Genomic DNA, 24,000 nt, shown 5'->3' with positions numbered 1-24,000 from the left:
ACCGGGCGAGAGTGAGACAGAAAGAGCAAGAGTGAGCAAACAAGTATCTGGAGGGGAGGGGGGCAGGTTTACTCTTGGCGTGGTAAACTCCCTCATCTCAGCCTGGGCTATGCATTTTTTTTTGTGTCTCTCTCCTCCTGATAGGTGTTAACTATACCCCATGTCTCTCTCCTCCTGATAGGTGTTAACTATACCCCATGTCTCTCTCCTCCTGATAGGTGTTAACTATACCCCATGTCTCTCTCCTCCTGATAGGTGTTAACTATACCCCATGTCTCTCTCCTCCTGATAGGTGTTAACTATACCCCATGTCTCTCTCCTCCTGATAGGTGTTAACTATACCCCATGTCTCTCTCCTCCTGATAGGTGTTAACTATACCCCATGTCTCTCTCCTCCTGATAGGTGTTAACTCTACCCCATGTCTCTCTCCTCCTGATAGGTGTTAACTATACCCCATGTCTCTCTCCTCCTGATAGGTGTTAACTATACCCCATGTCTCTCTCCTCCTGATAGGTGTTAACTCTACCCCATGTCTCTCTCCTCCTGATAGGTGTTAACTATACCCCATGTCTCTCTCCTCCTGATAGGTGTTAACTCTACCCCATGTCTCTCTCCTCCTGATAGGTGTTAACTCTACCCCATGTCTCTCTCCTCCTGATAGGTGTTAACTATACCCCATGTCTCTCTCCTCCTGATAGGTGTTAACTATACCCCATGTCTCTCTCCTCCTGATAGGTGTTAACTATACCCCATGTCTCTCTCCTCCTGATAGGTGTTAACTATACCCCATGTCTCTCTCCTCCTGATAGGTGATAACTATACCCCATGTCTCTCTCCTCCTGATAGGAGTTAACTCTACCCCATGTCTCTCTCTCTCCTGATAGGTGATAACTATACCCCATGTCTCTCTCCTCCTGATAGGTGTTAACTATACCCCATGTCTCTCTCCTCCTGATAGGTGTTAACTATACCCCATGTCTCTCTCCTCCTGATAGGTGTTAACTATACCCCATGTCTCTCTCCTCCTGATAGGTGTTAACTATACCCCATGTCTCTCTCCTCCTGATAGGTGTTAACTCTACCCCATGTCTCTCTCCTCCTGATAGGTGTTAACTCTACCCCATGTCTCTCTCCTCCTGATAGGTGTTAACTATACCCCATGTCTCTCTCCTCCTGATAGGTGTTAACTATACCCCATGTCTCTCTCCTCCTGATAGGTGATAACTATACCCCATGTCTCTCTCCTCCTGATAGGTGTTAACTCTACCCCATGTCTCTCTCTCTCCTGATAGGTGTTAACTATACCCCATGTCTCTCTCCTCCTGATAGGTGTTAACTATACCCCATGTCTCTCTCCTCCTGATAGGTGTTAACTATACCCCATGTCTCTCTCCTCCTGATAGGTGTTAACTATACCCCATGTCTCTCTCCTCCTGATAGGTGTTAACTATACCCCATGTCTCTCTCCTCCTGATAGGTGTTAACTATACCCCATGTCTCTCTCCTCCTGATAGGTGTTAACTATACCCCATGTCTCTCTCCTCCTGATAGGTGTTAACTATACCCCATGTCTCTCTCCTCCTGATAGGTGATAACTACCCCATGCAGTTCATTGTATGTTTTGTTGTCTCTCTCCTGATAGGTTATAACTACCCCATGCAGTTCATTGTATGTTTTGTTGTCTCTCTCCTGATAGGTGATAACTACCCCATGCAGTTCATTGCATGTTTTGTTGTCTCTCCTGATAGGTGTTAACTATACCCCATGCAGTTCATTGTATGTTTTGTTGTCTCTCTCCTGATAGGTTATAACTACCCCATGAAGTTCATTGTATGTTTTGTTGTCTCTCTCCTGATAGGTGATAACTACCCCATGCAGTTCATTGTATGTTTTGTTGTCTCTCTCCTGATAGGTGATAACTACCCCATGCAGTTCATTGTATGTTTTGTTGTCTCTCTCCTGATAGGTGATAACTACCCCATGCAGTTCATTCCATCCACAATGGCAGCTGCAGCCGCGTCAGGACTGAGCCCGCTACAACTACAGGTAAGCCCATGTGCTTCTTCAAGGAAACATTTCACTTAGCTACACATCTAGGATAAGCTTCCCTACCCCAATCCTTACCTAAACCATTAGAATTGGAAATGCAAAACTGACCCAAGATCAGCGTCTAGAGGCCACTTCACCCTGTGCTGCTCCACAAAGGAAAGGTACTGACATGCTAACAAGCATTTACAGTACCAGATTTAGGCCTACTAAGAATCTGCACCAAATTTGGAACCAGTTTAGTTTTTTATTGTTTTTCCAGAGGAAATTTCGTCTTGAGGGTAGATCCCAATAAGACAAACGTATTATCAGAAACATGCTAGTCCACTAAGTCCTGCATGAGAGTTGTTAAACAGCCTAACCTCAAAATACTAGCCCAGCATTAGCAACAATGCTAACTAACCAAGCCCCCTATAGACTCCCATGTTTACCAAGCCTATAGACTCTATACCCTAGATATTGAACCCACCACTTCCCTTATCTGAAATATGTTGACTGAGTCAAACAAAGGCCAATATGATAAATCTCTTTGGTATTCCAACCCACCAGCACAACACCTGGCCAAGGCAATGTATCATATTTTTATTGGTGCTTGACACCTATGGTTAAGCGAATGGCACCTATAGATAATAGTTATCATTGAACATGGCTTAAAAAAAGAAAGAAAAAAATGCCTCTACCCCAAAGGGCGTACCCCAATTTTACAACATTGTCGTCCACCCCTCCTCTACAGCATATTGGAAAATAACAGAAAGTCTCAAATTGTTATATTCGTAGGTAAACTATCACTTTCCGGCGTCAATCATTATTTCTGGTGTCGTTGCAGTCAGCTGTTAAACATAACAGCTTTGCCTCAGGTTATTCAGGCTGTAATATGGCTTCCCCTAGCAAAGCTCTCATTAAATGTTATTGACCTAACAAAGCACTGTGTAGTTGGGAAACGGAACCTGCTGTTCAGTCAGACAGAATATCTCCACGTGTGCCTTTGAAATGATCAAAGCATCTGTACCTCACAGTGGTGTTGTGTGTGCGTGTTCATTTGTGAGGTAGAACGAAGAGGATGAATGCATCGTGACATGTGTAATCATTCATATTTAAACATCTCAGAGATGGAGAGAAGGAAAACCTGAATGAAAGAGGAAGATGCTCATTATACCGCTTGTTTAGAACAAAAACAAAGTGAAGGGGAGTGGTTGAGATTTATAGACAGATAGGGTAAGCGTCATTGAAGGAAAGAGAAGGTTAGGAAAGCTGGAAAAATGATACAAAATCATTTTCTTAGTTTGTAATGACAAACATGACATAAGAGTTCAGTAGAATGACATACGTCTAACCTCATCTAAAGCTTAAGCGTATAGTGGTAATGTATGTGGAGAAGTGGCACTGTTATTAAGCCCTGTGGTCTGTGTGTGGCCATATGGGTTATAGTGCTACAGTACACAGTCTTCAGTTTGTCTTGACAAAAATAACGCAATCATATAGAAAAGTAGTGGCATGATATATGTCTACGTCTCAATGAGCATCATGGTATCCTGGCCTTATGCAGTATTATTAATAATCTCGTCTGTGTGTGGCCATTGGGTGTACGCTGTAGTGCTTTAGAAGTTCTCCCTCTCTCAGGTCAGGCTCTGCTTCATATGTACTGTAGACGAGTCAGAGTGAGACACACGGCGAGACACACGGTGAGACACCCCACAAATGCTTCAGACGTGAGATGATTTTTACACAAGATGAAGATAAGGTGGATCTGGAAAATGGACAGGCATTTGTCTGCCCTAAATGCACCACCATCAAGCATCTTAGGGAAGAGATCCTCCGTCTGTTAGCTCGAATGCGAGAGAAGGAAAACCTGCTTTCTAAGTACACCGACCTTGCTGTAACCCAGGCAAACCCAATCTCAACAGCAAAGTTGTTGATGAGTAGGGCGGCATTGATCTGTCCCAATCCAACAGACAGATGTTAAGCTCAGCTCCGCGGCCCATGGGAGACTGGACACTCGCAAGGCGTAGGAGGTCGGGGAGGCAGTTTGGCCTCCCATCTATCCGAGAAGATCTGACCCAGCTATCAAACAGCTTTGCCCCGCTTGAGATGGACCTACCAGCCCCGGGAGTCAGCACGGATCCTGGGTGTATACCAACACCCGCGGCCACCCTCCCTCACGGCCACCACAGTTCAGCAGGTCGTTTCCCTATCACTACCATCATCATTGTGGGCAGCTCGAGATCTTGGCCTGCCTATGGTCTGTGGAACAACTAAGGTCTACTGTCACCCAGGAGCCCATGTCCATGACGTCAACTCTCTGTTGCCCACGGTTCTAGCCAACTACTCCAATATGGACACCATCGTCACTCACTTAGGTTTTAACGACCTTCGTTTTTAGGAGATCTGAGGGAGGACTACAACATTTTTTAACAGACCCTCACTAGCACAAGGAAGATAGTAATTATCTCTGGCCTCTCCCATGCAACCGAAGGGGTTTGGAATGTTTCAGTCGACTCTTTGCCCTAAATGAAATACCTGAAGAAACTTTGCAACGACAGAAATGCCTCTTTGAAATGCTGTGGGAGCAACCAGCACTTTTTAAAAAGAGACGGGATTCATCCTAAATGCAGGGGTTCCTGGATTTTTTCCAGCAACATCAAACTGTTTTAGAGACTGACAGACAGGATCTGGTAGTGCATCAGTCCCAGCAACATCAAACTGTTTTAGAGACTGACAGACAGGATCTGGTAGTGCTTCAGTCCCAGCAACATCAAACTGTTTTAGAGACTGACAGACAGGATCTGGTAGTGCATCAGTCCCAGCAACATCAAACTGTTTTAGAGACTGACAGACAGGATCTGGTAGTGCATCAGTCCCAGCAACATCAAACTGTTTTAGAGACTGACAGACAGGATCCGGTAGTGCTTCAGTCCCAGCAACATCAAACTGTCTTAGAGACTGACAGACAGGATCTGGTAGTGCTTCAGTCCCAGCAACATCAAACTGTTTTAGAGACTGACAGACAGGATCCGGTAGTGCTTCAGTCCCAGCAACATCAAACTGTTTTAGAGACTGACAGACAGGATCCGGTAGTGCTTCAGTCCCAGCAACATCAAACTGTCTTAGAGACTGACAGACAGGATCTGGTAGTGCTTCAGTCCCAGCAACATCAAACTGTTTTAGAGACTGACAGACAGGATCCGGTAGTCCTTCAGTCCCAGCAACATCAAACTGTTTTAGAGACTGACAGACAGGATCTGGTAGTGCTTCAGTCCCAGCAACATCAAACTGTTTTAGAGACTGACAGACAGGATCTGGTAGTGCTTCAGTCCCAGCAACATCAAACTGTTTTAGAGACTGACAGACAGGATTCGGTAGTGCTTCAGTCCCAGCAACATCAAACTGTTTTAGAGACTGACAGACAGGATCCGGTAGTGCTTCAGTCCCAGCAACATCAAACTGTTTTAGAGACTGACAGACAGGATCCGGTAGTGCTTCAGTCCCAGCAACATCAAACTGTTTTAGAGACTGACAGACAGGATCTGGTAGTGCTTCAGTCCCAGCAACATCAAACTGTTTTAGAGACTGACAGACATGGTCTGGTAGTGCTCCAGTTCTCCCTTGCCATGGGCCTAATACACAATATTATGCCCAGCCTTAGGAACTTTGGTTTTCCTAGATAGTGCTACTATATTGTGATCACTACAGCCAATGGTTTTGGATACAGCTTTAAAGCACATTTCTGCAGCATTATTAAAGATGTGGTCAATACATGTTGATGATTTCATTGCTGTGCTGTTTGTAACTACCCTGGTAGGTCGACTGAACCAGGTTGCAGGCACTGGTTACAGTTTTCATTTTTTTATTGAGTGGGCAGCTTGATGAAACCAGTCACTACTTAAATCCCCCAGAAAATATACCTCTGTTGATATTTCACATACATTATCAAGCATTTCACACATGATCCAGATACCAACTGTTAGCACTTGGTGGTCTATAGCTGCTTCCCACCAGAATGGGCTTTAGGTGAGGCAGATGTAGCCATATTACTTCAACAGTATTTAACATGAGATCCTGTCTAAGCTTTACGGGAATGTGGTTCTGAATATCAACAGCAACAGCAACAAGACATGCTCATGTTATTTATGTCAGTGCAGGGTGAGCTACACACCTTGGACTTCCTATTAGGGCACACGACTCAGTGCTAACAGTATAACTCTGGTTCACAGGCACATGATTACTGCACATAATAGCTGTAGGATCAGCAGTCTTTCAAGGCAGTTAGAGGAACATAAATTAGGTTACTTACATTGTGTCTTCCAACGCACCTGGGATAATGTACATTTGCTGAAGCATTATGACAACTCATCACAATGGTAGATATTAACTGAGCTGGGCTTTGGGTCATTGATAAGTCATTGTCTCAACATACCTTTATAATGCTGTGAAAGGATCCAGGAACCCAGATGTTTTGGGTGGATCCCATCCCCCTTATAATGCTGTGAAAGGATCCAGGAACCCAGATGTTTTGGGTGGATCCCATCCTCCTTATAATGCTGTGAAAGGATCCAGGAACCCAGATGTTTTGGGTGGATCCCATCCTCCTTATAATGCTGTGAAAGGATCCAGGAACCCAGATGATTTGGGTGGATCCCATCCTCCTTATAATGCTGTGAAAGGATCCAGGAACCCAGATGTTTTGGGTGGATCCCATCCTCCTTATAATGCTGTGAAAGGATCCAGGAACCCAGATGATTTGGGTGGATCCCATCCTCCTTATAATGCTGTGAAAGGATCCAGGAACCCAGATGTTTTGGGTGGATCCCATCCTCCTTATAATGCTGTGAAAGGATCCAGGAACCCAGATGATTTGGGTGGATCCCATCCTCCTTATAATGCTGTGAAAGGATCCAGGAACCCAGATGTTTTGGGTGGATCCCATCCTCCTTATAATGCTGTGAAAGGATCCAGGAACCCAGATGATTTGGGTGGATCCCATCCTCCTTATAATGCTGTGAAAGGATCCAGGAACCCAGATGTTTTGGGTGGATCCCATCCTCCTTATAATGCTGTGAAAGGATCCAGGAACCCAGATGTTTCCTCCTTATAGGGTGGATCCCATCCTCCTTATAGTGCTGTGAAAGGATCCAGGAACCCAGATGTTTTGGGTGGATCCCATCCTCCTTATAATGCTGTGAAAGGATCCAGGAACCCAGATGTTTTGGGTGGATCCCATCCTCCTTATAATGCTGTGAAAGGATCCAGGAACCCAGATGTTTTGGGTGGATCCCATCCTCCTTATAATGCTGTGAAAGGATCCAGGAACCCAGATGTTTTGGGTGGATCCCATCCTCCTTTTAAAATGATTGTTGTTTGCAGAAGGTATCAAAATGGTCAATAAATGTTACACCCACAGAGCTGCAATAGTCACAAAGCCAGTTATGGAGGGATAAAAGTCTGCTGAAACATTCAATACCACGATGTAGGGAGGGCAGGGGGGCAGATATTATGGGACGTTTGTTGGTGTAGAGACCCAATCAGCTCTTTAAAATCCATCTTCAGCTGTTCTGAGCTGCCCTTCGTAATGTTATTGAATCACACATGAACTATGATAGACTCAATTTCGTGATGCTGGTTTAAAATGTTTGGTAGCAGCTTATTGATGTCCTGATGCAGGTTTACAATGTTTGGTAGCAGCTTGTTCATGTCCTGATGCAGGTTTATAATGTTTGGTAGCAGCTTATTGATGTCCTGATGCAGGTTTATAATGTTTGGGAGCAACTTGTTCATGTCCTGATGCAGGTTTATAATGTTTGGTAGCAGCTTATTGATGTCCTGATGCAGGTTTATAATGTTTGGGAGCAGCTTAGTGATGTCCTGATACAGGTTTATAATGTTTGGGAGCAGCTTATTGATGTCCTGATGCAGGTTTATAATGTTTGGGAGCTGCTTATTGATGTCCTGATGCAGGTTTATAATGTTTGGGAGCAGCTTGTTCATGTCCTGATGCAGGTTTATAATGTTTGGGAGCAGCTTATTGATGTCCTGATGCAGGTTTATAATGTTTGGTAGCAGCTTGTTCATGTCCTGATGCAGGTTTATAATGTTTGGGAGCAGCTTGTTCATGTCCTGATGCAGGTTTATAATGTTTGGTAGCAGCTTGTTCATGTCCTGATGCAGGTTTATAATGTTTGGGAGCAGCTTGTTCATGTCCTGATGCAGGTTTATAATGTTTGGTAGCAGCTTGTTCATGTCCTGATGCAGGTTTATAATGTTTGGTAGCAGCTTGTTCATGTCCTGATGCAGGTTTATAATGTTTGGGAGCAGCTTAGTGATTTCCTGTAATCGTGCTCCTGGATAGCACAAGGTTTTTGCTCCAGGGACTGTGACATTTCTCACCATTGAACTACCCAATACAACGGGCGAAGAATGGAATGGACAAATTTGCCCATTCCTAACCCTCACAAAATTTGTGGAACATTTCACGGGCCCACGAGAAACAGGATAGTGTACGCCTACAGCTCCCGACAATAGGTCCAGACCTCCCACAGCAGGCAGAGGCCAATCAGAGCCAGAGAGAGGGAAAGGAGCCGAGCTCGACGACAAAGCAGCTGTTGGAGTCAGTGTAGTTGGAGTCAGTGTAGTTGGAGTCAGTGTAGTTGGAGTCAGCACAGCTGTGCTTAGACACAGGCAGTCCCAGCGATGAAAGTGCAAGCAGATCCGGCACCAAGGCGGCGACGCTGTTCTTCATGTTGATCTGCTCAAGAGAGATATAGTAAGGGAGATTAGAGAGATAGAAATGGAGAGGAGAGCGTAATGGAGAGTAGAGCTATTGAGCGATAGTAATGGAGAGGATAGAGAGATAGTAATAGGAGAGCGATAGTAATGGAGAGGATAGAGAGATAGTAATAGGAGAGCGATAGTAATGGAGAGGATAGAGAGATAGTAATAGGAGAGCGATAGTAATGGAGAGGACAGAGAGATAGTAATAGGAGAGCAATAGTAATGGAGAGGATAGAGAGATAGTAATAGGAGAGCGATAGTAATGGAGAGGATAGAGAGATAGTAATAGGAGAGCAATAGTAATGGAGAGGATAGAGATAGTAATAGGAGAGCGATAGTAATGGAGAGGATAGAGAGATAGTAATAGGAGAGCGATAGTAATGGAGAGGATAGAGAGATAGTAATAGGAGAGCGATAGTAATGGAGAGGATAGAGAGATAGTAATAGGAGAGCAATAGTAATGGAGAGGATAGAGAGATAGTAATAGGAGAGCGATAGTAATGGAGAGGATAGAGAGATAGTAATAGGAGAGCGATAGTAATGGAGAGGATAGAGAGATAGTAATAGGAGAGCGATAGTAATGGAGAGGATAGAGAGATAGTAATAGGAGAGCGATAGTAATGGAGAGGAGAGAGAGAGTAATGGAGAGGAGAGTAATGGAGAGGATAGTAATGGAGAGGAGAGAGAGAGTAATGGAGAGGAGAGTAATGGACAGGATAGTAATGGAGAGGAGAGGGATGGTAATGGAGAGAGGAGAATGTATCTGGTTAGGAGGGTGAGAGGGAGGGGAATACCAAATCCTATAAAATGATGCATCTATTTATAACACTCTAAAGATGGAAGACAGGATAGCTTGATCTCCAAATCTCTTGCATTCTACACCTTTAATTTATTTTACCTCAACAATATGTTGCACTTACAGTATAGGCATAGGAGGGAAACTAGAATACAATATATTGACTAAGTGTATTGGATCATTCATGACCAGCACAACAAGCGGCAGAATGTTTTAGGAGCCAGGGGCTGTGTTTCAATGGCACCGGCTCACATCAAAACTAGTGCACTATAAAGAGAATAGAATGACATTTGGGACTTCATCGGTCAATTGTTTCCAGTCCTTATGGCCGGTGCCTGGCATCTGCAGTTCAGTTCAATTGAAGAATTACCCCCTTTGTGTCCCATTAATGAGAGTGCAATACAGTTACTTAGCAGACATTCTTGTTGTCATCACAAGACGTCGCTCACTCTTTTCCTCTCCGGCTCAATGAGCTATTTCTGTTTCATAGCTCTAAAGGTGAGGTATTGACGCAACACTGATATACGGAGAATCAAGGGTTTTCCACCACTTTGCTAAATATAGGGGTTTGCAAATTTGTTTTGCCCTGTGTGATTTCATTCATTGCATGACATTTGTGTGACTTCCGAGTTTAATAGGAGAATCAAATGAAAATGTTTTGGGGCAGACATTAAGGAGCAGACATCTGACCCATTGAAGAGATTAGAGCATAGGCACAACTTGAGGACTAGTGATGGGCGTGTCCTCAATGAGACTGTGAATCTATTAGAGGGCATTCCTATGCTATGTACAGTTGAAGTCGGACGTTAACATACACTTAGGTTGGAGTCATTAAAACTCGTTTTTCAACCACTCCACAAATGTTTTGTTAACAAACTATAGTTTTGGCAAGTCGGTTAGGACTTCTACTTTGTGCATGACACAAGTAATTTTTTAAACAATTGTTTACAGACAGATTATTTCACTTATAATTCATTGTATCACAATTCCAGTGGGTCAGAATTTTACATACAGTAAGTTGACTGTGCCTTTAAACAGCTTTCAAAATTCCAGAAAATTATGTCATGGCTTCAGAAGCTTCTGATAGGCTAAATGGTATCATTTGAGTCAATTGGAGGTGTACCTGTGGATGTATTTCAAGGCCAACCTTCAAACTCAGTGCATCTTTGCTTGACATCATGGGAAAATCAAAAGAAATCAGCTAAGACTTCAGAAAAAAACTGTAGACCTCCACAAGTCTGGTTCATCCTTGGGAGCAATTTCCAAATGATCGTACCCAAGTATAAACACCATGGGACCATGCAGCCATCATACCGCTTAGGAAGGAGACACGTTCTTTCTCCTAGAGATGAATGTACTTTGTTGCGAAAAGTGCAAATCAATCCCAGAACAACAGCAAAGGACCTTGTGAAGATGCTGGAGGAAACAGGTACAAAAGTATTTATGTCCAGAGTAAAACGAGTCTGATATCGACATAACCTGAAAGGCCGCTCAGCAAGGAAGAAGCCACTGCTCCAAAACCGCCATAAAAAAGCCAGACTACGGTTTGCAACTGCACATGGAGACAAAGATTGTACTTTTTGGAGAAATGTCCTCTGGTCTGATGAAACAAAAATAGGACTGTTTGGCCATAATGAACATGTTTGGAAAAGGGGGAGGAAAAAGGGGGAGGCTTGCAGGCCAAAGTACACCATCCCAACCGTGAAGCACGGAGGTGGCAGCATCATGTTGTGGGGGTACTTTGCTGCTGGAGCGACTGGTGCACTTCACAAAATAGATGGCATCATGAGGACGGAAATGTATGTTGATATATTGAAGCAACATCTCAAGACATCAGTCAGATAGTTAAAGCTTGGTCGCAAATTGGTCTTCCAAATGAACAATGACCCCAAGCATACTTTAAAAGTTGTGGCAAAATGGGTTAAGCACAACAAAGTCAAGGCATCGGAGTGGCCATCACAAAGCCCTGACCTCAATCTCATAGAAAATCTGTGGGCAGAACTGAAAAAGCGTGTGCGAGTAAGGAGGCCTACAAACCTGACTCAGTTACACCAGCTCTGTCAGTAAGAATACGGGAAAATTCACCCAACTTATTGTGGGAAGCTTGTGGAAGGCTACCCGAAACGTTTGACCCAAGTGAAATAATTTTAAGCCAATGCTACCAAGTACTAGTTGAGTGTCTGTAAATGTCTGACCCACTGGGAATGTGATGAATGAAATAAAAGCTGAAATAAATAATTCTCTCTCATATTATTCTGAAATGTCATATTCTTAAAATAAAGTGGTGATCCTAACTGACCTAAGGCAGGGAATTTTTACTAGGATTAAATGTCAGGAATTGTGAAAAACTGAGTTTAAATGTATTTGGCTAAGGTGTGTAAACTTCCGACTTCAACTGTATATGTCCAGTCGTGGCCAAAGGTTTTGAGAATGACACAAATATACATTTTCACAAAGTCTGCTGCCTCTGTTTGTATGGTGGCAATTTGCATATACTCCAGAATGTTATGAAGAGTAATCCGATGAATTGCAATTAATTGCAAAGTCCCTCTTTGCCATGCAAATGAACTGAATCCCCCAAAAAAACATTTCCGATGCATTTCAGCCCTGCCACAAAAGGACCAGCTGACATCATGTCAGTGATTCTCTCGTTGACACAGGTGTGAGTGTTGACGAGGACAAGGCTGGAGATCACTCTGTCATGCTGATTGAGTTCAAATTACAGACTGGAAGCTTCAAAAGGAGGGTGGTGCTTGGAATCAATGTTCTTCCTCTGTCAACCATGGTTACCCACAAGGAAACATGTGCCGTCATCATTGCTTTGCACAAAAAGGGCTTCCCGGGCAAGGATATTGCTGCCAGTAACATTGCACCTAAATCAATCATTTATTTATCGGATCATCAAGAACTTCAAGGAGAGCAGTTCAATTGTTGTGAAGAAGGCTTCAGTGCGCCCAAGAAAGTCCAGCAAGCGCCAGGACCGTCTCCTAAAGTTGATTCAGCTGCAGGATTGGGGCACCACCAGCACAGAGCTTGCAGCACAGAGAATGCATCTGCACGCACTGTAAGGCGAAGACTTTTGGAGGATGGCCTGGTGTCGAGAACGGCAGCAAAGAAACCACTTCTCTACAGGAAAAACATCAGGGACAGACTGATATTCTGCAAAAGGTACAGGGATTGGACTGCTGACAACTGGGGTAAAGTCATTTTCTCTGATGAATCCCCTTTCCAATTGTTTGGGGCATCCGGAAAAAAGCTTGTCCAGAGAAGACAAGTTGAATGCTACCATGAGCCCTGTGTCATGCTGACAGTAAAGCATCCTGAGACCATTCATGTGTGGGGTTGCTTCTCAGCCAAGGGAGTGGCTGAATTTTGCTTAAGAACACAGCCATGAATAAAGAATGGTACCAACACATCCTCCGAGAGCAATTTCTCCCAACCATCCAGGAACAGTTTGCTGACGAACAATGCCTTTTCCAGCATGATGGAGCACCTTGCCATAAGGCAAAAGTGATAACTAAGTGGCTCGGGGAACAAAACATTGATATTTTGGGTCCATGCCCAGGAAACTCCTCAGACCTTAATCCCATTGAGAACTTGTGGTCAATCCTTAAGAGGCAGGTGGACAAACAAATACCCACATATTCTGACAAACTCCAAGCATTGATTATGCAAGAATGGGCTGCCATCAGTCAGGATGTGGCCCAGAAGTTAATTGACAGCATACCAGGGTGGATTGCAAAGGTCTTGAAAAAAAAGGGTCAACACTGCAAATATTGACTCTTTGCATCAACTTCATGTAATTGTCAATAAAAGCCTTGAAATGCTTGTAATTATACTTCAGTATTCCATAGTAACATCTGACAAAAATATCTAATGACACTGATGCAGGAGACTTTGTGAAAATTAATATTTGTTTCATTCTCAAAACTTTTGGCCACGACTGTATGTATAAACTCAGCAAAAAAATAAAAAAAAGAATGGTCCCTTTTTCAGGTCCCTGTCTTTCAAAGATAATTCGTAAAAATCCAAATAGCTTCATAGATCTTCATTGTAAAGGGTTTAAACACTGTTTCCCATGCTTGTTCAATGAACCATAAGCAATTAATGATCATGCACCTGTGGAATGGTTGTAAGACGCTAACAGCTTACAGACGGTAGGCAATTAAGGTCACAGTTATGAAAACTTAGGACACTAAAAAGGCCCTTCTACTGACTCTGAAAAACACCACAAGAAAGATGCCCATGGTCCGTGCTCATCTAGGTAAACATACAGATGTGCAGATGTGGCCAGGGCAATAAATTGCAATGTTCGTACTGTGAGATGCCTAAGACAGCGCTACAGGGAGACATGATGGACAGCTGATCGTCCTCGCTGTGGCAGACCACGTGTAACACCATCTGCACAGGATCAGTACATCTGAACATCACACCTGCGGGACAGTTACAGGATGGCAACAACAACTGCCTGAGTTACACCAGGAACACACAATCCCTCCATCAGTGCTCAGACTGTCCGCAATAGGCTGAGAGAGGCTGGACTGAGGACTTGTAGGCCTGTTGTAAGGCAGGTCACTCACCAGACATCACCGGCAACAACATCGCCTATGGGCACAAACCCACCGTCGCTGGACCAGACAGGACTGGCAAAAAGTGCTCTTCACTGACGAGTCGTGGTATTGTCTCACCAGGGGTGATGGTCGGATTTGCGTTTATCATTGAAGGACTAAGCGGTACTCCGAGGCCTGTAATCTGGAGTGGGATCGATTTGGAGGTGGAGGGTCCATCATGGTTTTTGGCGGTGTGTCACAGCATCATCGAACTGCACTTGTTGTCATTGCAGGCAATCTCAATGCTGTGCATTACAAGGAAGACATCCTCCTCCCTCATGTGGTACCCTTCCTGCAGGCTCATCCTGACATGACCCTCCAGCATTACAATGCCACCAGCCATAGTGCTCGTTCTGTGTGTGATTTCCTGCAAGACAGGAATGTCAGTGTTCTGCCATGGCCAACGAAGAGCCCGGATCTCAATCCCATTGAGCACGTCAATCCCATTCCCCCCCAAAAAGTCCGGGAACTTGCAGGTTTCCTTGGTGGAAGAGTGGAGTAACATCTCACAGCAAGAACTGGCAAATCTGGTGCCAGTCCATGAGGAGGAGATGCACTGCAGTACTTAATGCAGCTGATGGCCACACCAGATACTGACTGTTACTTTGGATTTTGAGCTCCCCTTTGTTCAGGGACACATTATTCAATTTCTGTTTGTCACATGTCTTGTTCAGTTTATGTCTCAGTTGTTGAATCTTGTTATGTTCATAGAAATATTTACATGTGTTAAGTTTGCTGAAAATGAACGCTGTTGACAGTGAGAGGACGTTTCTTTTTTTTGCTGTGTTTATATATACAGACACGCTTACTGTGACTTTTACACATATGTACGTTTACACACGCACACAAACTTGTGTGAGCACGCATGACGCACGCACGCACGCAAACACACACATACATAAGAATATTACACACACACCAGAAGTTGTTAATTTAGCATTTTCTTGGTAAGCGTCAGTCAGTCAGTCCCTTTTTCTCCTTTCTCTCCCTGCTAACCTGCTGAAAAATTCCAACCCCCATGTGTTTTCCTGATACTGAGATCAATAGAAAGCCGAGGCTACAAGAAGCTAGCCAAGGGGATTGTACCAGTCCCGCTAGGGGCATGTATAGAATCCATGTTAACTTATTCATTATGATCTTAAAGCCCATAATGATCCTAGATCAGCACTCCTACTCAGCCCCCTCTAAAGCACATCATACCTTTCTCTTAGCATATTATTGTGCTAACATGGCTATCAAAACCAGCACTGATGGAGGAAAATTACAGACTAATCATTTAGTTTCAGTCAAATTAGCACTAACAGCCAGAGCCCCCGTCCAATAGAGAGTTTTGTTTTTAAAGACTCTTTGTCAATTTGTAATTTTAAAAAAATCACTGCATTATCTTCCCTCAGGGATTACTGAACAGCGAGAGGTCAGATTGCCGTTGTTTACGTTGCACATTGGCTTCTAGCCGGCCATCGATCCCTCAGGTTTTTGGGCGGAAAAGGGAGAAAAAGGCCTGTCTTCAATGCTTTTGTTTGTTTGACTTTAAAAAGCATTATGCCAGTTGGCAAGGTCAGGGTCAAGTAAAAAATAATGAAATTATACATTTCCAAGGCTCAATGGGGCAAAAAATTACTGTGGCAGTCTTTTACTATGTTACTAGAAAGGTGCACCGTTTGACTCCCTATTTACATTCGACTGGTCGCTTTTTGTCAGCTCTTGTCTGATGTTATTTTGGCAGCCATATTGAAGGTGGAGGCTATCTCTGTTTTAGTTTGTGTGGGTATGAATGTGAATGTTTATTTGTTTGTTTGAAGTTTGTGTGCTTGGGTATAGGGGCCCATAGCTCAGTCTACCAGTGTCTAACTGTCTAAATCATTCCCATACATAATCCTTATTCAGTAGAGAGAGACGGTGTGTGTGTTTGTACGTGTGCTTGGGCCTCGGAGACATTCAAGGTGTATACCTCAACCTCAGCTCTCCTCTTCTCCGCAGTTGTATGAACAACAGCCATCACCACAGCAAGTTACTCTTGTGGTCGTGAATGATAGACGCGCGAGGCCCTACCAGTCATTCAAAGCACATTCTTGAGCGGATCTCATATCGCCAGAGGTTGGCCCGGGCACTCCTCATACTCGCCAAGGAAAATAAGCGCTGTTACACCAGGGCTTTGTTTCATCGCGGCGAGGGCCCCTTCTGTTTGTGTTTAATATTGGCTCGAGAGAGAGGCTGTCCAACTCGCTGCCTGAACCACAGAATGAGACGGCGCAGCCTTCCTCCCGTCTGCTCTGCTTCTCGTGTGTCTGCCACCCTCCTCCACGGACCTCAGAGTCCTCATGAGGCCTAGCGGTTAGACTGAGAGGAAATCAGATCTCACAACACTGGGGCAATGATACAATGGGGAGAGAGGGAGAGGGGTAGAGAGGGGAAAGAGAGGAGAGGACAAGGGGAGAGAGTGCTTGAGGTCAGAGGAGAGGAGAGGAGAGGAGAGGGGGGAGGAGATGAGGGAGAGGAGAGAAAGAGTGGAGATCACCACAGCAAGTTACTCTTGAGAGAGGAGAAAGGAGAGGAGAGAAGAGTGGAGAACGGTGAGAGAGGAGAAAGGAGAGGAGAGAAGAGTGGAGAACGGTGAGAGAGGAGAAAGGAGAGGAGAGAAGAGAGTGGAGAACGGTGAGAGAGGAGAAAGGAGAGGAGAGAAGAGTGGAGAACGGTGAGAGAGGAGAAAGGAGAGGAGAGAAGAGTGGAGAACGGTGAGAGAGGAGAAAGGAGAGGAGAGAAGAGTGGAGAACGGTGAGAGAGGAGAAAGGAGAGGAGAGAAGAGTGGAGAACGGTGAGAGAGGAGAAAGGAGAGGAGAGGAGAGGAGAGAAGAGTGGAGAACGGTGAGAGAGGAGAAAGGAGAGGAGAGAAGAGTGGAGAACGGTGAGAGAGGAGAAAGGAGAGGAGAGAAGAGTGGAGAACGGTGAGAGAGGAGAAAGGAGAGGAGAAGATAAAAGAAGAGTGTAGAAATGGAGATATTAGAGGAGGAGGAAGAGAGGCAGGCCAAGTCTTACTGAACACAAGCCATGTCTGGGTGGTTTTCATGCAGGATTGGGGCTTTGATATGTTGTCAAGTCCTCAAACGGAGGTTGACAGTGGTTTCAGGCAGTGGTCAGAGCTTTGATTCAGACTGCTGGACCTCAGACAGAGACTGTGTTTCACTTTTCTAGATTGGGTTGTTTAATATTTACTAAGTGTCTTGGACTGGCTGAAGCTTTGTAGGATTTCTCTGAAATTGAGGTTTATTCTCCATTAATTATTTGAAAGAGTTAAAAAATATATTTCTCTGAAACTTTACTCTGACATTTAACTTGAAGCATTTCTCTGACTTGAAGTTTTGAGGAACACTCAAAACCTCAAACTGGATCCAAGCATTGATATCAATCGATGAGCAAGCCGCTCTGAACACCACCATCTGTTGAATGAATCGGAATTGTAGATAGATTGGCGACGGTTTGAGTTAAATATGTTTTCTCTGGATCTGAACCTTGACAAACAAACACATGCCTCCAACAATGCTCATAGTTGTGGGTGTCTTTTTCATTTGAGCTTTAAGTCACAACCAGCTATAGACAGGGCCTCTGTGTTGTTTCTCTGAAGTGCGTGTGGGCGTGTGACACACAGCGAGGGAGGTGGGAACTAAGCCAGCTCTAGCGGCTGGCTGCTGATGTTAATAGCTTGTCAGTTTCCCTATTTCCTCTCATTGCAGCAGCTGTACGCCACCCAGCTGGCCAGCATGCAGATCTCACCTGGAGCCAAAATGGCCTCACTGCCACAGCCTCCCAACTCCTCAGACCCCCTATCGCCCCCCGGCTTAAAGAGTGAGAAGAGAGTGTTGAGTCCTGTCACTCATTTTAAGGTGAGCCTTCTCTTTATGATTGACTTTGTGCGTTTTTGTTTTGGACCTTGGTTACACAGTATATAACTCTCTGACTGAATCAATGATTCAAGTGAAAGGGAATGAACACACACACACACACACACACACACACACACACACACACACACACACACACACACACACACACACACACACACACACACACACACACACACACACATTGGCGATGGCTGCTGTTTGGCATGGGCCCAGACCTCTTTACTGGAGTGAGCTCGAGAGCATACGCCTCATCTTGACTCGACGAGGCAATAATGGGAGCCATGTGTCTATGTGGGGTCGCTGCAACCAGCATCACAATAGACTGAAGTCAGAACTCACCACGGCTCCACAATACTGCTCAACCAGCATCGCAATAGACTGGAGTCAGAACTCACCACAGCTCCACAATACTGCTCAACCAGCATCACAATAGACTGAAGTCAGAACTCACCACAGCTGCAACCAGCATCACAATAGACTGGAGTCAGAACTAACCAAAGCTGCATCCAGCATCACAATAGACTGGAGTCAGAACTCACCACCACTGCAACCAGCATCACAATAGACTGGAGTCAGAACTCAACACAGCTCCACAATACTGCTCAACCAGCTTCACAATAGACTGAAGTCAGAACTCACCACAGCTCCACAATACTACTCAGCCAGCATCGCAATAGACTGGAGTCAGAACTCACCACAGCTCCACAATACTGCTCAACCAGCATCACAATAGACTGAAGTCAGAACTCACCACAGCTGCAACCAGCATCACAATAGACTGGAGTCAGAACTAACCAAAGCTGCAACCAGCATCACAATAGACTGGAGTCAGAACTCACCACAGCTCCACAATACTGCTCAACCAGCATCACAATAGACTGAAGTCAGAACTCACCACAGCTGCAACCAGTATCACAATAGACTGGAGTCAGAACTAACCAAAGCTGCAACCAGCATCACAATAGACTGGAGTCAGAACTCACCACCACTGCAACCAGCATCACAATAGACTGGAGTCAGAACTCACCACAGCTCCACAATACTACTCAGCCAGCATAGCAATAGACTGGAGTCAGAACTCACCACAGCTCCACAATACTGCTCAACCAGCATCACAATAGACTGAAGTCAGAACTAACCAAAGCTGCAACCAGCATCACAATAGACTGGAGTCAGAACTCACCACAGCTCTACAATACTGCTCAACCAGCATCACAATAGACTGGAGTCAGAACTCACCACAGCTCTATAGTAGTACTCTTCCCTTGAAACTTCAAACTTCCACCCTGAAACGTCCACCTTCCCCAACCCCTTTCCACTCTCTCTACCCTCCACACTGGCATCCCAATGTCCTCCCAGCCTCCCGAATCATGTTCTTTCTCCTCTCCCCAAGACTGGTTCCAAATTAAATCCATGTTTGTTAGCGTTCCCTTTCACAACTCAGTCAGGTGGTGTTGACGAATTCTCTTCCAGTTTCTATCCCCTTCCAGGGATTCCTCACAAACTCAATGTGAGGCGATGTGGTCATGAACCTTTGATTAGGAAAGAGAGGAGGAGACGAGACAGCAAAAGTTTTTGTTGATCAAATGTATTTATAAATGGCCACAACTTGAGAGCGGGATAATTGAGTGAATACATTTTTTAGGCAGCAATCTGAGGGTCAAAGCCTTATTTTTCCCAGCTTCTGAATAATGTGCGGTCTCAACACGCTGCCCTGGGGAACACGACCAAAGTATTAAAGCAATATTGCACTCTCAAACACATCATTCACACTGGTCTACACTGAGTATAAACAAACACAACTTTTCTGTCTGCTTCAAATGTTTTTATTCTGTCAATCTGAACTCCCAGACAGACATGCTTCAACATAATTCAGAGGCTCAGTTGAATAGAGGAGTCAGGTTGAATCAGGACGACAGACTCTTCAGTCGGTTGGATAGAGAAATTATCCTCCTCAGCAGAGTTTACACCACGACAGCTACACTGAGTGTACAACATTAAGAACACCTGCTGCCTTGAGACAATTGAGATTGTGCTTATGTGCCATACAGAGGGTGAATGGGCAAGACACAAGATTTAAGTGCCTTTGAACAGGGTATGGTAGTACACTGGTTTGTGTCAAGAACTGCAAAGCTGCTGGGTTTTTCATGCTCAACAATTGCCTGTGTGTATCAAGAATAGTCCACCACCCAAATGATTTTCAGCCAACTTGACACAGCTGTGGGAAGCATTGGGGTCAACGTGGGCCAGAATCTCTGCAGAACACATTCGACACCTTGTGGAGTCCATAACCCAATGAATTGAGGCTGTTCTGAGGGCAAAAGGGGGTGCAACTCAATATTAGGAAGGTGTTGCTAATGTTTAGTACACTCAGTGTATACACACTTCAACTGACAACTACATTTTCACCAGGTCTTCACATGAAGCAGTCTGTCATAATGCCATCATAACAACGTCAGAATAATTGTTTGCCCATTTAACAGGTCCATGGTGTTTTCAGTCTTTTCTTACCCCTGTGCCTGCTCTTTCTCCTCGTCTTCCACAGGAGGAAGGGTCAACGCAGCCCCTGAACCTCTCAGCCCGATCCAAGACTGGCGACCGCTCCCCGTCCTCGCCCTCACACACCCTGTTCCCCAGCAACAAGACCAGCCCCATCACCATGGGGAAGGGGCGCATCCCCAGCCCTCTCTCCAACATGGGCAGAGGCTCACTGGGTGGGTGCAGTGAACACACACACATGCCTGCGCACACACTCACAGGTACAAATAAACAAAATGCACGCAAACACCTTCACATTGCACACAAACATTCCTAGCATCCACCTCCAGTTCAAGTCAACCCCAAAGGAGACCTAGTTTTTTATTTATTTTTACGAGTGCCCAAAGCCCTGTATTTAGTACCAATGAAAACCCAGGCAGCGGAACCAATGAAACCCAGCACACGTTATTTGGTTTAAAGAGATCTCTCACATCATTGTCTGCCCTGGACCATAAGCCTTAGTTCTCTACCTCTGCTATCTGTGATTAAGCCCAATCTAAATCATTGCCTTACACCAAAACAATTTCGTTAGCTCCTCTAGAGTGTCTTTGAGGACGTACCACTTCACGTGTGTTCCTTCCTGTGTGCTATTTTAACAGCCACCCAAGCATACAGTACTTCCTCTTCATCTGATAATTAGACAAGGAAGGTAGAGGAAAGTTTGCTCTCCCGGAGGGGAACATTGGGTGCTTGTAGAGAAACTGCCGTTGGAAAAATGTAATTTACAGATGAGTCTTTCATTGTCTAACCACAAATAAAGGCGTCACCCCTACCCACTAGGCACCTGTGTAGATCTCAATGAGCTGGAGATCTAAAAGCAATATGGTAACAACTCCACCTTTTTTCTATGTTGCTTATACCTGTCCAATCCTCTCAGCTCTACGTATGTCTAGAGAGGAGGAACCAATCCTCTCAGCTCTACGTATGTCTAGAGAGGAGGGTATGTCTAGAGAGGAGGAACCAATCCTCTCAGCTCTACGTATGTCTAGAGAGGAGGAACCAATCCTCTCAGCTCTACGTATGTCTAGAGAGGAGGAACCAATCCTCTCAGCTCTACGTATGTCTAGAGAGGAGGAACCAATCCTCTCAGCTCTACGTATGTCTAGAGAGGAGGAACCAATCCTCTCAGCTCTACGTATGTCAGCTCTACGTATGTCTAGAGAGGAGGAACCAATCCTCTCAGCTCTACGTATGTCTAGAGAGGAGGAACCAATCCTCTCAGCTCTACGTATGTCTAGAGAGGAGGAACCAATCCTCTCAGCTCTACGTATGTCTAGAGAGGAGGAACCAATCCTCTCAGCTCTACGTATGTCTAGAGAGGAGGAACCAATCCTCTCAGCTCTACGTATGTCTAGAGAGGAGGAACCAATCCTCTCAGCTCTACGTATGTCTAGAGAGGAGGAACCAATCCTCTCAGCTCTACGTATGTCTACGTGATGTCTAGAGAGGAGGAACCAATCTCTCAGAGAGAGAGGAAACCAATCCTCTCAGCTCTACGTATGTCTAGAGAGGAGGAACCAATCCTCTCAGCTCTACGTATGTCTAGAGAGGAGGAACCAATCCTCTCAGCTCTACGTATGTCTAGAGAGGAGGAACCAATCCTCTCAGCTCTACGTATGTCTAGCTCTCTCAGCTCTACGTATGTCTAGAGAGGAGGAACCAATCCTCTCAGCTCTAGGTATGTCTAGAGAGGAGGAACCAATCCTCTCAGCTCTACGTATGTCTAGCTCTACGAGGAGGAACCAATCCTCTCAGCTCTACGTATGTCTAGAGCTCTAGGTCTAGAGAGGGAACCAATCCTCTCAGCTCTACATATGTCTAGAGAGGAGGAACAATCCTCTCAGCTCTACGTATGTCTAGAGAGGAGGAACCAATGTAAGTCTAGAGAGGAGGAACCAATCCTCTCAGCTCTACGTATGTCTAGAGAGGAAGAACCAATACTCTCAGCTCTACGTAGGAACCAATACTCTCAGAGAGGAGGAACCAATACTCTCAGCTCTACGTATGTCTAGAGAGGAGGAACCAATCCTCTCAGCTCTACGTATGTCTAGAGAGGAGGAACCAATCCTCTCAGCTCTACGTATGTCTAGAGAGGAGGAACCAATCCTCTCAGCTCTACATATGTCTAGAGAGGAGAAACCAATACTCTCAGCTCTACGTATGTCTAGAGAGGAGGAACCAATACTCTCAGCTCTACGTATGTCTAGAGAGGAGGAACCAATCCTCTCAGCTCTACGTTTGTCTAGAGAGGAGGAACCAATCCTCTCAGCTCTACGTATGTCTAGAGAGGAGGAACCAATCCTCTCAGCTCTACGTATGTCTAGAGAGGAGGAACCAATCCTCTCAGCTCTATACATATCTAGAGAGGAGGAACCAATCCTCTCAGCTCTACGTATGTCTAGAGAGGAGGAACCAATCCTCTCAGCTCTACACATGTCTAGAGAGGAGGAGGTAGTGGTCAATTTGGAATCAGTCGTGTCAAGATCTTTTCCTGTGAGGTCACGTACAGCAACAATGTTGATTGGTCTACTGCTGTGCCCGTCAACAGTCAGACACTGACGGCCGATGCTTTCTACCCACAGACATCCTATCCAGTCTGAACTCCACAGCGTTGTTTGGGGACCAGGACGCAGTGATGAAGGCCATCCAGGAGGCGAGGAAGATGAGGGAGCAGATCCAGAGAGAACAGCTTCATCATCAGCAGCAGCAGAGCCTGGAGGCCAAGCTCACAGCCCTGAGCGGCATGAGCCTCAGCAATGGCAACAAGGTGATAGTCACGACGCACATAAAGATGCACCCACACACATGAACGCATGCACAAACTCACACTCAAACACGTAGATGCATACACACACATATACACATGCACATGTGTGTTTATGCATCTAATACTAACATCATTGTATTTAATAAACATTCTATGACCTTAACTTCAACTGTAGTTGTACATAAAGACCATTGAAAAAGTTGAGGAAGCTAAACTCCAAGGTAACACATTGGACCGTCAATTATCAGGCCGTCATTATAAATAAGAATGTACTCTTAATTAACCGACTTGCCGAGTTAAATAAATAAATAGATAGAAAATTGCGAAAGTTGTTGTGAAGATAGGGAGAAATACAGTATGTTTGTTCTAAAAATATGTTATGCGTTTTTGACACAAACATCACCTGTACTAGTTGTTCAGGCTCTAATCATGTCCCTTCTTGATTACTGTCTGGTAAAATGGTCACATGCAGCCAGGAAAGACCTAGCAATGCTGCATCTGGCTCAAAACACAGCAGCACAACTTGTCCTACACATACAGAACTACCATTAACATTTTATTTAACTAGGCAAGTT

The 24,000-nt window shown here is 44.8% G+C and overlaps 1 protein-coding gene across 4 annotated transcripts in view; it reads left to right on the top strand.

Moving 5' to 3' along the window:
* Nucleotides 1–24,000, top strand: part of LOC115144716 (transcription factor SOX-6-like) — a 258,270-nt gene that overhangs the window by 201,763 nt on the left and 32,507 nt on the right. For 2 of the 4 annotated variants that reach the window (XM_065002985.1, XM_065002986.1), the window contains exons 9-12: nt 1,968–2,047; nt 17,950–18,099; nt 20,666–20,879; nt 23,241–23,425. In XM_065002985.1, the coding sequence (XP_064859057.1) occupies nt 1,968–2,047; nt 17,950–18,099; nt 20,666–20,879; nt 23,241–23,425 (629 nt within the window). The remainder of the gene's footprint in view (nt 1–1,967; nt 2,048–17,949; nt 18,100–20,665; nt 20,880–23,240; nt 23,426–24,000) is intronic. The other 2 variants (XM_065002987.1, XM_065002988.1) reach the window with 2 other exon arrangements.

This window comes from Oncorhynchus nerka, linkage group LG17 (genome assembly GCF_034236695.1).
Source record: "Oncorhynchus nerka isolate Pitt River linkage group LG17, Oner_Uvic_2.0, whole genome shotgun sequence".
Classification (NCBI taxonomy): Eukaryota; Metazoa; Chordata; class Actinopteri; order Salmoniformes; family Salmonidae; genus Oncorhynchus; species Oncorhynchus nerka.
The sequence above is the reverse complement of the archived record's forward strand: the minus strand, read 5'-3'. Positions and strand labels throughout refer to the sequence as shown.